This window comes from Rhinolophus hipposideros (genome assembly GCF_964194185.1).
Source record: "Rhinolophus hipposideros genome assembly, chromosome: 19".
NCBI lineage: Eukaryota > Metazoa > Chordata > Mammalia > Chiroptera > Rhinolophidae > Rhinolophus > Rhinolophus hipposideros.
In genome coordinates this window covers 18,809,445-18,826,516 of record NC_138065.1, presented here as the reverse complement: position 1 = coordinate 18,826,516, position 17,072 = coordinate 18,809,445, and the positions used below count along the sequence as shown (strand labels likewise).

At 35.7% G+C, this 17,072-nt stretch overlaps 1 protein-coding gene across 2 annotated transcripts in view; it reads right to left on the bottom strand.

Annotated features, from left to right (window-relative positions):
- Window positions 1-3,028: 3,028 nt before the first annotated feature.
- The window catches only part of OLFM3 (olfactomedin 3), a gene marked incomplete at both ends in the record, with an annotated part of 202,433 nt that continues 188,389 nt past the window's right edge, over window positions 3,029-17,072 (bottom strand). Inside the window, 2 exons of one of the 2 annotated variants that reach the window (XM_081026775.1) lie at window positions 3,029-6,636; window positions 7,771-7,877. In XM_081026775.1, the coding sequence (XP_080882901.1) occupies window positions 5,959-6,636; window positions 7,771-7,877 (785 nt within the window). The remainder of the gene's footprint in view (window positions 6,637-7,770; window positions 7,878-17,072) is intronic. The other variant, XM_081026774.1, reaches the window with a different exon arrangement.

Here is a 17,072-nt window from a genome sequence, read left to right as displayed (position 1 = left end):
GGAAAAAACAAAATACCACTGACAAAAATGGCCTCGGTTCTCTCCTCAGCATGACTTTATTTGTATAAACATGACTGGAGTTATATTTTGTAATAAAATTTTATTTATTTTCTGTAGCTGTAGATTACATGCATATCAACTAAAGTAGTTTCTAAACCAAGGCAAATGTTATAACCTTTCTTTTTACTGTTTATGTGTTGCCACGTTAGCTAATTTCAGAAGAGGAGTTTGCAGTTAAATTTGATGAAGCACACCGCATCTGCTCAATTCCAGTCTGATTCTATTGGTACTGCCAAAAGGCTGCTTTAGAATTATAACTGAATGTTCTGCAGATTCAAATAGATGTAGGACAGTCTTCCTAATAGAGATACTCGATCATTGAATATGCCATGAATGTGCCTCAAAGACCTGATCATCGAAAAATAATAGAATTTGGCCCTCTCCAAAAATAAATCCCTTTAGAGTTTTTATAGGGAATGACTTAATCTTGAGTTCTTCTAAAGAAAATAATTACTGATAGGACTAGGATGTTGATTTCTTTCCTCTCTGAAGCAAGCTGAACTTCTTGAGGATTGCAAGACATATTGCAGGTTTTCAGTGCTCATTATAGAGGTGTTGAATACATTTGGGATTAAATTAGATTGCATTGACATAGTGGTGATCTTTTGTGTCATGGCTTTTTTTGAGAGTGTGATGAATGCTATAAATCCCCTACATGAAAGAATGTACGACCACCTGTACACATTAAATTTAGCATATGTTTTCAGGGTTCAGCCATCCCCCAAAGTGTATCCTTGAGCTCTTAGTTAAAAACAAAAACAAAAACATATGCACAACAAACAAACAAACAAAAAACTTCTGCAGTGGAGAAATATTAAGAACTATTTGGTCCAAGGATTTATAGGAATAGGAAAGAAGAGGTCACAATTTTATGTGGATCAGATAGTGATATTCCATTTTTTGACCGAATTTACCATGGCAGGCTACTTCTTACAAAGACTTCCCTTCATTATTCGCTCTTAACATCACTTCCTATCCCAACCTGCCCCTAGCAAATACGCAGTCACTCTTTATGACGTAGATTTATTTCCTTCACATCAATTAGTACAATCAGAACTTATTTTTCATTAATATTTTTGTTACAGCCTCTTTTCACTAGAATATAGGCACATGAATTTTTTATTTATCTGTTGAGAGCTATACCCCTAGCATCAAGAATTTGGCACATAGTTTTGCTCAAGAATTATATTTCAAATAAATGAATAAATAATATAGTATTATCTAATTGGAAAGGCCACAAACTACACATGGGTAACATGTGAATTCATGTGAAGTCAAGAATGGTATAGATAAAGAGCTGGCTGGATATGTACTATCAACATTAGCAGTATGATAAATTTCTATAACATACTTGAATTTAAAATGGCTTTTTTTTTTTGTTGAGCTAATTTCTTGCTCTATTTTCAAGACCCTTGTCACATAAAATATATGTTTTGGAAATTTCTGCTAACACGTAATATTTCCAAGTCTCAATTGGGGTAGGGAATGATATATTACGGTAATATTTTAGTGTTTTTTTTTTTTTTAATGGGTGCAAACTCCTTTGAGAAGACTATAGTTTTGGTAGGGATGTACTTGATCATGAATTGCATGTGTGTGTGTGTGTGTGTGTGTGTGGTTTACCAGCAAACTTCTTGCAACATTAAGATACTCCCAAGAATTCTTCCATATTCACCATATTGCTTCACATCTCTAATTAGGAATAATGTTTTAAGATGGTTATACTTTTGGAAAGTACTAGGTACTCTTGGCAATGTAAAACTTTATGTCCTTTTATATTATTCTCAAGTCATATTTAATAATAATTTATACTTCTCAGTTATTTGGCAATTGATAAACTGAGCTTCAAAGAGGATAACTATTCTGCCCACCAGTTTGACATTTTGGAGACAAGGTAGACTCCAAACAAGATTAAAATTTCTCTAAGTCTGGGAATAGTTCAAAAGGGATTAACTGTATAACATAATTTTAGGATGTGAGTCAGAAAAATCAGTTTGGTAAAGTGTATTGGGGAGGATTTATTTTTGATTGGTTAATCTGTGGAGCAGTTTTCTAATTTAAGGGATTGTCATCAGTTGAATTCACTATTTCATGGAAAAATAAAAGATTTTGATGAAGTTGATTTTTCTTCCAACTTGAGTTCCTATGACATAAAAGAATGTGTATCTACAGGCAGTGTACTTCTGTTTTTTCGAGTACAAGTTCAACAATTCAACAGAACATATTTTATTAATCTGTAGACCTTCTCTGAAGAGCCACTGATTATGACAAATTGTTAGCTAAGAGATTTATGCTGAGCTCACCTAATTTTAGAAACAGAAACCATTCCATGATCTTGATTTCAGTATGGATATAGCCTACTGAACTGAATGATAGTGCCTCTGAGCCTTTCTAGAAATGACTGTTTCTAGCTATGAGTAATGAGAGATTAAGGTTTTGTGTCATTCTATAGCATCTGAATTTTAATTAATGCTCCCTGTGTATAGTGCTAGGTAGACCACTTTATGGTTGCTCTCCTCATGGTCCACTTATCTTGTGATGATGGAGAAAGTGAAGTACGCTTTGTCTGTAGATACCCATTCTTTTATGTCATAGAAACTCAAGTTGTATGTTTAGTGAAGGCTGTAATCATACCTACTTCGTCAAGTCAGCAAGATGCCATTTTACATTCTGTTTTCAAGAGCTTTCATATTTCTAGAAGTCTTGGCTTTTAGAAACTCTGCAGTGTCTACATTTTTAATATTTGCTGTAACTTGAAGGGATACTTTTAATTTTGCTATCAACTGTATTCAAATATAGCATTTGCCGAAAAAAATTGGTAATCCTGAGAGCTAAGGAGACCAGATAGTTTTTGTTTTGAAAATCTATTCCTTAAGGATAATAAAATTAAAAGATTACTATATGTAAAGCTTCATTTGTAAAACTTACCTTAATGGAAAAATAACTGCTTTTTGTTTTTTTTTTTTTTAGTTGAACATCAATACAATTTTATATAGTTATGAGGTACATTTTAAAAATACACGTAATTCTTCTGTTTGAAAAATTTGTACTTGTAAGCTTGGTAGTGATTTTTATATAGTTATGAGGTACATTTTAAAAATACACGTAATTCTTCTGTTTGAAAAATTTGTACTTGTAAGCTTGGTAGTGATTTTAAGACATATAGACCATTTCTTATTAGTAAAGAGAGTCAATTTTCTAAAGATAACATTTCATCAGAGAGACTAGTATGGATTATAAATATGAAATGACTTTGAGTATGGTAATAGGAACCAGAGATTCTGAGTTTATGGTAAATTTTATCTAATCACTTGTGATGCTGCATATAGGCATCTGTCATTATTTTTTCTTTTATCTCTACATATCGGTAATGTACTACAATATTATCAGTTTCCAACCTCATAGGTATAAGTAGCAAGTAATGGGTATTGTGATTCAAGTGCCACAAATACAAATTGCCAGGCAAACACAATCAGACCATGATTATATTATTATTTGAACAACACAGAAGTGTATTAATGATCAGGCTATTTCAGAAAATAACAGTCACACATTTCACTTGAGATTAGAACTTTCTGAGCTTGGAATTCTTTACTGATTATATTATGTGGATGATTTAAAAATACTCATTTCCCACATAAAATTTATTTGAGATTAAAAAAACAGTGATTAGAGTAAGTTCTTATTTATTTCAGGCACAAAACTGATAATAATTTATTAAGAAAAATGCTTTTAAACTGTAAATGTTTAATGCAAATCACATTTTTAAACTCATGTTACCCCACTTCTAGTGACAGTAATAAAATCTGTGCTTGCTCTAGCAGCACACACACTATAAATTGGAGATGGTGATGAAAACTCACACAGAAAACAATAAAGTGCTTTACAAGCTGCACATCTCACAAAAAAGCTGTGATAGTCCAGGTTTTGAATATACATGATACCATATTACATCATTTTTTAAAAACAAGTAATGAAGACCCAGTTATTCATCAGAGGCCATCTACTTAAAAATGCATTCATTTCTGAAGTTGACTTTCTTTCTCCAAAGAAACTCTCAATATACAAACTCTTGATATTGGCTGATTATTTTTGTGATGTGTGTACAATGACAAGTAACCCCCCTAAATTTTCTAATTCTCCAAAGCAGAGGAGAACTTATATAAATATTTTCAAAGACAAGACAACATTGCAAAAGAACCCTGTAGGCAAAAGAAAAAAAATATTTGTTAAATTTCAACAATTCCAAGATTGGGTTATTTAATCCTATAATTTTGACAGTGAGCTATTTGAGAATGAAGTTTTACTTGGGACAATTGAAATGAATTACTCTTAAGAATTAATATTTCTTTACACAATGCTTTATCTGAATTGTTACATCCTTGCTTTACAAAGGAAATTACAGTATTATGTATGTGTGAAACTAAACATTTACAACTTAAGTTATATATTGTTTATTATAGAATATAGTTTTTAAATTATAAAACCACCAATACTAGTTTCTTTAAAACTGCCTTAGGTAAGTATTTTTAATATATGGACAGCATATCCAAACTTTATATGTGTTTGATATATATTGATTTATGTTTTTGGAGTTACTAACAAAATATTATTAAAGCTTTCTTTTTTGGTTACAGTGTTTCTGTACACACAGTGAATCAGGGTAGCAGGGGGTTGCCTTCCCATCATGTTTTCTGGATTGGTTATTTGCACATTTAAACCACGTAGACAACTCCCAAGTCTTCCCATCATTTCCTGTTTCATAAATCTGGCCAATAACTCTCCAGAGTTTATAATGTGAATCTAGATGATATTAAAGAAATTTTCTTTTTAAGAGTTTTTATATGTGCTTCATGTACTTTTAGAGTCCTGACACAGGAATTACATTATTGCAAGTTTGTGTTCAAAATGTAAGTTAAAACACTAATATACTTAATTATGAACAACAAAATTTGTATAATAAATGAGTATAGTCAACTCAAATCCAATTTTTGTGACTTAGCTGCATCTTTGCAGGCCACTATAAGGGTTGCTTTCCGTGGAGTGAACAGAGTAACTTATCCATACTGAATCCATTTAGCATTCAGTGTTAGTGGTCCAGTGAACTAGGGTAAAATAGAGACTCTATGTAAGGGATCTGGTTTGATTTTCTTTTCAGCTTTTAATACTATGTAAAGGGATAAGTCGAGAAGATACTTCCTTCTTGACCACACTTGAAAATTGACCCATAATAATTACTGAGATTAAACTTCAGTGTATTTTATAAAAAAATATTACTTACTTTCACAGAAGTGAAGAGATACAATTGCACAATGGTGGTTACAATGCTAGAAATACATATTGCCAATAAAATGTTAGCAAGAGATTTAAAAATGACTGTACAGCACCGCATTGGAGAATTGTAGAACAGCAAAATGATTAATATTATTTTCCCATATACATAAAATCCTTAAATTTTTTTTAGAAATAAATTGGGGGAAGTACTTTTATATTCTTCCGATTCCTACCAAAATGAATCCTGATGTGGAGCTAAGGACAGTAAAAAATGACAGTTAAAAAAAAAAAAAAAGAGAGAGACATTCATGCATTTAAGCTACCATTAGTCTCTGACTTTAATATAAGGCAGATCATTAATCTTTTGCAAAACTATGACTTTAGCCACTTAAGTTCTTTTTAGTGCTTTTCATGACAAGGACATGATAGGCCTTGTAAATTTAGGAGTTAAGATGTATTTCCAACGGTTTAATTTAGACAGGCTCAGCTGTTTTTTGAAACACCAACTTTATAATAGAAAATGCTTTGGAGAAATGGTGAAAAGTTTTAATAAAGAAAAAAAGAGTCCTATAGAGTTTATCACAAATGACACTGTTTAGATCAATGGAAACAAATTACGTTTACTTATGTATCATCCTCAGTCTTAATGATGTGGAAAAGGGTGACATTGAACAGGACCTGGTGACCATTGTTCCAGGCATAAAGAGCTCTATCTCTGGCATTGTAGTCAAGCATGGATATATGAAAGTATTGGTTATGAAAGGGAATGTCTATGTACTCATATGTGGAGGTTTTGGTGGAATAGGAATAATACACCTTGGCGCCAGTTAAGTGGGAGTTGGTGACATACAGTGTCCCACAGATCATGAAAGATTCCCCTGCACTTCTCTTGGGATAGCCGGTGTTCCAGCTCTTCAACACCTCCAAGGTATCTTGGTTAAGTTGACTGATGACAATATTGCCAGCATTCTGGTTAGTTGCATATACAGCCCACAGCCCGATTTCATCAGCCATTAGGTCGATGTCAGAGAATCCACCCCATGTGTAGGGGTAAACATTGTGGAAGCCAGCATACTCCAGGCTTCGTTGGGCAAGCACTCTCCCCATATCAAAGCTGTATTTGATGATTATGTTACTCTGATACTTGTTAAAATAGAGTGAGCCATTGTAGACAACATGGTTAGTTCCTGCCCATTTGAAAGGGAGGTTGTACGTTCTTGATTCAGCCCCACTGACAAAGTCTGCAATTGATTTGTACTCACGGACAATTTTGTTGTTAGTATAACTGTCCATGTACCAGACCTGTGAAGAAGGAAAAAAAATAAATGAAGTAAGTAAATTCATACTTTTCTGAGAATTCCAAAATAAAGACAGTGAGAGTCAACACATGTTAACGTCACTGTTCTCAGGCTCTGGAAGCCACATTATCTTACCGCTGACCTGTTGCCACGTGATAGTTGCCGCAGTGATAGTACTGCGGCTTTTGCAAAAATAGTGACATGGTCTATGTGCAAAGGAAAACAATTGAATTTACTGCCTTGAGGTTGCTTTGCTTTTTTGTCCTTTTTGTTTGTTTGTTTGTTTGTTTTGACCATTCGGTGCATACTACTGAGTGAACCAAACATGTATCAGTGCAAACACATCACTTTGTTTAGTTACCTGATAGATCAATGCTATCAATGATAACTGTGAAAATACCACCTACTGCAAATTTATTTATTCTATAACTTGCTCTGGAAAATGTATAAATGTATGGTCCATTTTTACACATTCAACTCATTTCTCCTTGATGGATACCACAGGAACTTCTAGTAACACTTGTTCTTTGAATCAACTGATAGATACAAGTAACTTTTAATGCAACCATTTTACTAATCAACTACTAATCTTGTTTGGATGTAAACTTTGAGAATCTTAATGCATACCGAGTTCAGTAATACAACATAAATTGAGCTATGCAAAGTTTCCAGTATATTTATTTACATAATTCAGGCATTGCCAAGTTATGAAAATACCTCCCCCCTCATAGTTTCAGTGCTTTTACCTTGAAAATTAGCCTTAGCCTCGAGAGATATTTTTGGTTGTTTAGTAAATTGGTTAGCTCTTGAGGTTTTCACTTATTTAGTGTTATTTATTTATTTTTCACATTAAGGACCAGGTTTTAGAAGGAGTATGTAGAGAAGTCTACATTTTTGTAATACCTTTTTCAAGTGTAAAACAATGAAAACCAATAAAAACTAGACTAAACTATACTGGTAATTATAGGAGATAACATTTTACTGAAATAAGTTTGCCATATGTCTGTAGCTACGTTAACATTATGGTGTTAATACTTTTCAAGTGGAAACTAATATCCATAAAAAATGAATAGTTCAGTAGATAAAAAGTGTAAATAAAACATAATTCTAAGCAAAGGCATTTGTGGAAGAAACATACTCTGTTATTTTTTTCAGGTGCTAAAGGATCTGTCATCCAAGCACCAAATCGGGTACCAGATGTCTTGACTGTCATTGGGCCTGTGATTTTCATCAATTTGCCACATGCTGAAATTAGAGAAACATAAACATGTTAGGTTAACATGGCCAATGATTCCAACACACACTCATACCAAGAGCAAAGAAAGGGCTCCTAAAATAGAGCAAATTCATGGGATTCAGTTTGGGTACTGTGCCTTTAACTATAATTTGCCTTTTCAATTCTCTAAATCTAAAATATGGATTTTAAAAATAGGAAATGATTTGTAAAATCTGGAACAGAATACGTGAGGAAATCCATTATCTTTATACCAATTCACCAGCAGTGTCTTTTAAGAAGTCAGAAAAATTAAACAAATTGTTCATGGACCTTTTTACCTGACCTCCAGCTCTTACCCCCAACCCTCTCCTGCCCCCGTGTTTTGAGTGTTTGAACAACTTTTTCAAGTCAGAAAGAATTCTATAAGCAGATTTTCAGTTTGTATTGATGAATGAGCAGCTTCCATGAATGATATCATTTTAGAATATAACAATAAAAATTCAATCACAGTCTACTTGAAAGAGGTAGAGTTTTAAAGTATAAATGCCTTGTGTGGATAGCAGGGCCTGATAAAACATCCATGGAGATGCAAGAAAAAAAAGCCCCCAAAACTCAAGCCTTTGGACCTTGTACTCACATGCTGTGAAAGATATAGAATATCAATTAATATAATACATATGATTAAAAATTAATGATTGTTAAAAAATTGTAATACTTTTATCAAATAAGATTTTAGGAAAGTCCTGGACTTTATAAACGTCAAAACCTAAACCAAATAGAAACCCAGGCATTTTGTGAGATTTTTAAACAGCAAAATTAAAATTTACTTTTTTATATGGGATTTATTATACCCATTGTGAAAGGCAGTGTGAGTGCCTATAAATGTTGACCTTTGTTCTAAACAAAATAATATTCTTTCTTATCCATTTATACCCTTTTCTCCCTTTTCTGTTCTCTTTTACTTAAATTTTTTTTTTGTCCTATTCCATGTTTTTTCCATCTTCCTTTGCCTATCCTTAGAATTGATAATTTTCAAGTTCCTATTGGTTCCTGTGTGTTTGGAGGGGAAGAAAGATCCTCAAAGCAAATCAAGAACATAACTAACTCTATCATGGAGCTTGTTTAGCTCATTTTTTTCTACATATGTTTCTCATTAGAATAATTTGTAACTGACAGAATACTAAGTTGTGCAGTTAGGAAGATGATGAAAGATATAATTATATTTTGTACTATCACTTCAGTGAATACTATAAATTTCAATGATAACTACAAAGTTTGTGTATTCTCTGAATATAGAAGTGAGAGTCATATGATCTTTAATGATGAACAAACATAAACGTTTCTAAATTCACAAATGGTATGTGCATGGAAATTCAAGTATATTGAAATAAATAAGAAAAAAATCTGACCCATGAAAAACATCAAAAAACAAAAATTTTCCCTAGGCATGAATAATTAATTCAACAAAAAATGAAGAGCAATTTAGTCAGGTAAAATATGAAAAGTAACTCTGGCTTATGATGATGGACTAATACATGATTTTATCTCATTTCTTTCCAAAGCTCTCATTAAAATGGTAGTAAAGAAGTAAAACATGGGGTGGCGGGGATAAAAAACCCAAAGCAAAGAAAATGATATGAGTCATTAGTGGAGAAGAAACTTTAACAGATTATGTCACAGAAATGGTGGTGTGAGGAGTACTTCTTGAAATCTCCCCTGGAAGTTACAACAAATTGAACAGCTATAAGTCAACAAAGGATAACTTAAGTAACATACAAGCACATCTGAGAGATCCATGCATCAAATCACCTGAAGGTGGACAAATCAAGTGAACAGGGGAGGAGAGAAGGGGGAAGTGCAGAAATGCTGGCTGCGGGCCACAGGATGCAGTCCACAGATCACTGCAGTCTCAGGAGAGGGAAGAATTCAGACTGTAGGCCACAGTCCCTGTGGCCCACAGTCCTGCATGTGGGATCAGCATATAATACAGCTGAACACAGTGTATGGGGCAGAGACCTTGGGTGAAAACGGTGGTTTTGCCCTTACAGCTAGGCAGAAAACAGAAAACAAAGACGTGGAGCCTGGCTCTTCTACCCCACCCTCCCAGTGTTAGAAGCAGGCTCCAGAAGAAATGGTAGCAGTGTCAGATTAAAGAACAGAATATCTACAGACCTGAGTATTGGAGTAATGTTCCCACAGAAACGGACGCACAGCATGTGATGAATTCTGGTGATAGGGAAAGAGCTATAGGGGCAAGACAGCTGTGGGCTCTGAGCCATTGCTCAGAGCCATAAAAACACCAGCCTCCTTTCACAGCTCACCCTGTCCCCTTCCTGGATGAATCCCTGGGGGGCAATCAGAGCTGCTGAGACACACAGGCTCTGCATTGGGCTACAGTGGCAGCAGTAGGATTACAGAAGCTCAGAACTCTGTCACCATCCATATCCTCCCACAGAGGCAGTGCCCTGAGACCCAAGTGACATGCTCACAGAGGAGAAGCTCACGTTCTATCGTGTGAGAAACTGGAACAGTGCAAGAGATAATAAAATGCTACAGCATGAGAGAAAATAAAAGGCTGCAGTGGGAGAGAAAAATAAAAGATTTCAGCAACACCTACTCGAAAGCAAAAGAAATACCTCTTAATATTAACCTGCTACAGAAATCACTCCTGTAGATGCCAAGGAAGAGATATAATAATTCATTAATTGCCATGAATAACCAAAGTAACAAGGCAGCTCAGAAAGAAAATGAAAAGTCTCCAGAAAATGAACTTAAAAACATGGAAATATGACTTAAATGACAGAAAATTCAAGATTGCTGTTCTGAAAAAAAACTCAACAAGATGTAAGAAAACAGATAAGCAGTTTAATGAACTCAGAAACACAATCAAAGAAGAAAATTAGTATTTTAACAAAGGGACTGAAACTTTAAAAAAAGAACTACATAGTAATTCTGGAGATGAAGAACTAAATAAAAGAAATAAAGAATGAAATGGCCAGCTTGGGTAATAGAGCTGATCAGATGGAGGAAAGAATTAGTGATATTGAAGATAGAAATCTGGAAATGACACAGATGGAAGAAGAGAGGGACTTGAAAATTAAAAGAAATGAAAAAACTGTACAAGAACTTTCTGACTCCATTAGAAAGAGCAACATAAGAACAATGGGCGGAGAAGGAGAAGAGAAGGAGAAGGGAACAGACAGAAAATTCAAACAATGAGAACTTCCCAAACTTGTGGAAAGAACTGGATCCTCAAATCCAAGAAGCAAACAGAACACCTCATTACCTCAATCCCAACAGGTCTTCTTCAAGACATGTTATATTGAAACTGTCAAAAATTAATAACGAAGAAAGAATTCTCAAGGCAGCTGGGGAGGGGGCAAGGGGAAGGGAAGCAGTAACCTATAATGGAAAGTCCATTAGACTATCATCAAACTTTTCAGCAGAAGCTCTATAAGCTAGGAGGGAGTGGAATCACATACTCAAATTATTGAAAGAGAGAAATTATGAGCCAAGAATAATATATCCAGCAAAAATATCCTTTAGATATGAAGGACAAATAAAGACCTTTCTAGACACACAGAAGCTGAGGGAACTTTCTAACACACGACCTTCATTACAGGAAATATTGAAGGAGGATATTAAACCTGACACAAAAAAACAAAAGAATACAAAACCATGAGCAACATTACAAACAGACAGAAGCAGGAATTGGCAACCCCTACACAAAATAGGGCACTATATACTTAAACAGCATAAATGGTAAAGAAGATAAAAACACTAAGGGAGAAAAAGGGAAAAGAGAAAAAAAAGATAACTTGCTACTGCAACTCAGAAATCAAATCACAGCATAAATAGGGATAACTTGTGACGACACAAACATAACGGGAGAGACTAAAGGTCTGAATCTACAAAGAAAAATGGAGATACGCACAATGAAGAAAAGGACTATTATATATATGAAACTTTCACATAAATTTAATGGTAATAACTCAGAAATATCCAGAACTGAAATATATGACATAAAAAAAGAAGAAACAGAGGGGAAAATATAGAATACTACACACTGAAATAACAGATAGCAGCAAAAAGGCCAAGGAACAATGGAGACACCGAGATACAACAAAACAAGACAAAATGGATATAGAAAAGCCTTATATGTCAATAACCACCCTAAATGTAAATGGACAGAACTCACCAATAAAAAGGCACAGATTAACAGATTGAATCAAAAAACAAAACCCAACCATATACTGCCTACAAGTGACGCTCCTCAGCTACAAGGACAAATATAGAATCAAAGTGAAAGGGTGGAAATCGATACTCCAAGCAAATGATATTCAGAGAAAAGTGGGTGTACTCATGCTGATGTCAGATGAAATAGACCTCAGGATAAAAAAGGTAACAAGAGACAAAGATGGACATTTCATAATGATATAGGGGACTATGCAACAAGAAGGCATAACAGTCATCAGTATTTATGCCTCAATCAGGGAGCACCGAAATATACCACAACTACTAATAGAACTAAAGGGAGAAATTGACCAAAACACAATTATAGTAGGGGACCTAAATACATCATTGATAGCTATGGATTCATTATCCAAATGGAAAATAAGTAAGGAAATATCAGCGCTAAATGCCATATTAGACCAAATGGAAATAATTGACATTTATACAGCACTTCATCCTAGATCACCAGACTATACATTCTTTTCTAGTGTACATGGAACATTCTCAAGGATAGACCATATGATGGGACATAAAATCAACCTCAGCAAATTTAAGAAGATTGAAATTATACCAAGCATATTCTCTAATCACAGGCTTTGAAATTGGAAATCAACTGCAAAATAAGCAGGAAAAATCACAAATATGTGAAGATTAAACAATATGCTTTTAATGACCGACTGGGTCAAAGAAGAAATAGGAGGAGAGATCAAAAGATACATAGAAACAAATGAGAATGAAAATACATACTATCAAAATTAATGGGATGCAGCAAAAGCAGTAATCAAAGAGAAATTTGAATCATTACAGGCCTATCTCAAGAAAGAACGAAAATCCCAGGTAGACAACCTAAATATACCTTAAAGAACTAGAAAAAGATTATTCTGACGTCATCAAAATGGCGGTGTGAGGTGAGCTTCTGTAAAGCTCCCCTGGAATTTACAACTAATCGAACAACAACAGCTCCATGGGGGACACCCTGAGCAGCGGACAGGCGGGCGAGGAGGCCCACTGCTGGGTTGGCAAGGGGTGGGAGAATCGCGAGGGCGGGGGAGGGGAAAGGAGACAGGTGTGGGGGCGGCGCAGCACAGGAACAGAACGCAGACCTAGCACGGTGCTGCAAGCTCGCTGCATCCTGGAACTGCCACGGCTGCGGGGGAGGGAAGAGCTTGGACTGCTAAGGCTCCGCTTTGACCCACAGGGCTGAGGGGACAGTGTGTGACATGGCTGAGCCCGGGGCTCATGGTGGAGACCTCCGAGAAAAGACTGAGGGAAGAAGGCTGAAAACGGTGGTTTAAGCCCTCACTGCCGAGCAGAGAACGGAAGCCTTGGGCACTGAGACTGGCCGCACCCTCCCTACCCTCCCGGGGCTCACCCCGCCCCCACCTGCCCAGTGCTAGAAGCGGAACAGTGGCAGTGTCAGATAAAAAGAACAGAATAATTGCTGTTCTGAGAACTGTGGACCGCAGACACAGATTCGCAGCCCAACCAGTTCCGGCAAAGGGGAGGGAGCTGTGGAAGCAGGACCGGCTGTGGTGGTGGTCGCCGCCATTGCTTTGGACCACCTCTCACAACTCACCCTGTCCCTGGCCCCACTCCGGTGATCACTGCCGGAGTATACAGAACTACTGAAACATACGGGTTCTGAACCTGGTGCAGAAACAGCTTTGGAACTTCAAAAGCTCTCCGCATCCCCACAGAGACGTGGCGCCCTATGACCCATGTGAACTGTTAACAGAGGAGAAGCCCGTCTCCCAGGGAATCCCCCCATTGTGTGAGAAGCTGGAATAGTGCAGAGAAAACAAAGCACTACTGTGTGAAAGAGGGAAAAAAGGCTGCAGTCGGAGAAAAATAAAACATTCTTCCAACAAGTATGGGAGAACAAAAGAAAGACCTCTTCCTATCAACCTGTTGCAGAACCCAGTCTTGTAGATGAGTCTACAAGATGTAGATGTCTAGGAAGAGAACTAATAAATCAGTAATTGCCATGAATAACCAAGGCAACAAGACAGCTCAGAAAGAAAGTGAAAAGCCTCCAGAAAAGGAACTTAAAGATATGGAAATATGTGATTTAAATGATAGAGAACTCAAGATTGCAGTTCTGAAAAAACTCAACAAGATGCAAGAAAACAGAAAGGCAATTTAATAAACTCAGAAATGCAATCAAAGAACAACACGAGCATTTTACGAAAGAGATTGAAATTTTAAAAAAGAACCAAATGGAATTTCTGGAGATTAAGAACTCAATAGAAGAAATTAAGAATGAAATAACCAACTTAGGTAGTAGAGTTGACCAGATAGAAGAAAGAATCAGTGACATCGAAGATAAAACCTGGAAATTACACAGATGGAAGAAGAAAGAGACTTGAGATAAAAGAAACGAAAGAACTCTACAAGAACTTTCTGACACCATCAGAAAGAGCAATATAAGAATAATGGGCATACCAGTAGGAGAAGAAAGAGAGAAGGGAACAGAGAATATATTCAAACAAATTGTTGATGAGAACTTCCCAAACTTTTGGACAGAACTGGATCCTCGAATCCAAGAAGCAAATAGAACACCTAATTACCTCAATCCCAACAGGCCTTCTCCAAGGCACATTGTATTGAAGCTGTCTAAAATCAATGACAAAGAAAGAATCCTCAAGGCAGCCAGGGAAAAGAAGACGGTAACCTACAAAGGAAAGCCCATTAGATTATCATCAGATTTTTCAGCAGAAACTCTACAAGCCAGGAGGGAGTGGAACCAAATATTCAAACTATTGAAAGAGAGAAACTATGAGCCAAGAATAATATATCCAGCAATGATATCCTTTAGATATGAAGGAGGAATAAAGACCTTTCCAGACATACAGAAGCTGAGGGAATTTTCTAATACACGACCTGCACTAGAAGAAATAACAAAGGAGACTATTCGACCACCATTCAGGGACAATTTGTGGAAACATAAAAAGGGGGAGAGTAAAGGCATGAACCGGAATATGGGAACGGAGAAAGTAAGCGTGCTGAAGAAAACGGAATACTCTAAATATCAAACTTTCTTTTACATAAACTTACGGGTAAACACTCAAAAAAAATCCAGAACTGAAATACATACTGTAATAAAATAAGAAACAGAGGGAAACATCATAGAATACCACCACACAGAAATAATAGACAACAACAAAAAGGCAAAGAAACAATGGAGTCACAGCCTTACCAGAAAACTAAAAATAGAATGACAGGAAATCCTCATGTATCAATAATCAACCTAAATGTAAATGGACTGAACTCACCAATAAAAAGGCACAGAGTAGCAGATTGGATCAAAAAACTAAACCCATATCTGTCTCCAAGAGACACATCTCAGCTACAAGGACAAGCATAGACTCAAAGTGAAAGGATGGAAATTGACACTCCAAGCAAATGGTACCCAGAGAAAATCAGGTGTAGCCATAATGATTTCCGATGAAACAGACTTCAGGGTGAAAACGATAACAAGAGACAAAGATGAACATTTCATAATAGTAAAGGGGACTATACAACAATAAGACATAACAGTCATCAATATTTATGCCCCCAATCAGGGAGCACCGAAATATACCAAGCAACTACTAACAGAACTAAAGGACGAAATTGACCAAAACACAATTATACTAGGGGACTTAAATACATCATTGACAGCTATGGATAGATCATCCAAACAGAAAATAAATAACGAAATAGCAGCCATAAATGACACATTAGATGAAATGGACATGATTAACATATACAGAGCACTTTCTCCTAAAATATCAGACGTAATTAACATATATAGGGCACTTCATCCTAAAATATCAGAAAAGAATGTATACATTCTTTGCTAGTGTACATGGAACATTCTCAAGGATAGACCATATGTTGGGACATAAAAGCAGCCTCGGCAAAATGAGAAGATTGAAATCATACCAAGCATATTCTCTGATCACAAGGCTTTGAAATTGGATATCAATTGTAAAGAGAAAGCAGGAAAAAACAGAAATACATAAGATTAAACAACATACTTTTAAAGAACGACTGGATCAAAGAAGAAATTAGAGAAGAGATCAAAAGACACATAGAAAGAAATGACAATGAAAATACATCCTACCAAAATTTTTGGGATGCCGCGAAAGCAGTTTTAAGAGGGAAATTTATATCATTACAGGCCTATCTCAAGAAATAAGAAAAATCCCAAATAAATAACCTCATGTTACACCTTAAAGAACTAGAAAAAGAAGAACAAGTGAAACCCAAGGTCAGCAGAAGAAAGGAAATAACAAAAATCAGAGCAGAACTAAATGAAATAGAGAACAAAAAGACAATAGAAAAAAATTAATGTGACAAAGAGCTGGTTCTTTGAAAAGATTAACAAAATTGGCAAACCCTTGGCTGGACTCACTAAGATAAGAAAAGAGAAGACACTAATTAACAAAATCAGAAAAGAAAAAGGGAAAGTTATCACGGACACCACAGAAATACAAAGGATCATCGAAGAATACTGTGAAGGACTATATGCCACCAAATTCAATAACTTAGAAGAAATGGACAAGTTCTTGGAAACATATAGCCTTCCAAGGCTGAACCATGAAGAATTGCAAAATTTAAACTGACCAATCACCAGTAACGAATTTGAATCAGTCTTCCAAACCTTCCCAAAGGCAAAACTCTGGGACCAGATGGCTTCATTACTGAATTCTACCAAACCTTCAGAGTATCTAATACCAAGCCTGCTCAAACTCTTCCAAAAAACTGCAGAAGAGACAGTGCTCCCTAACTCATTTTATTAGGCCAACATTACCCTGATACCAAAACCTGGTAAGGACAAAACATAAAAAGAAAACTACAGACCAATATCTCTGATGAATACTGATACAAAAATCCTAAACAAAATTCTAGCAAACCGAACACCACAATGCATTAAAAAGATTATTCATCACGCCCAAGTGGGGTTCATGCCCGGGGCACAAGGATGGTTCAACATCCGCAAATCCATC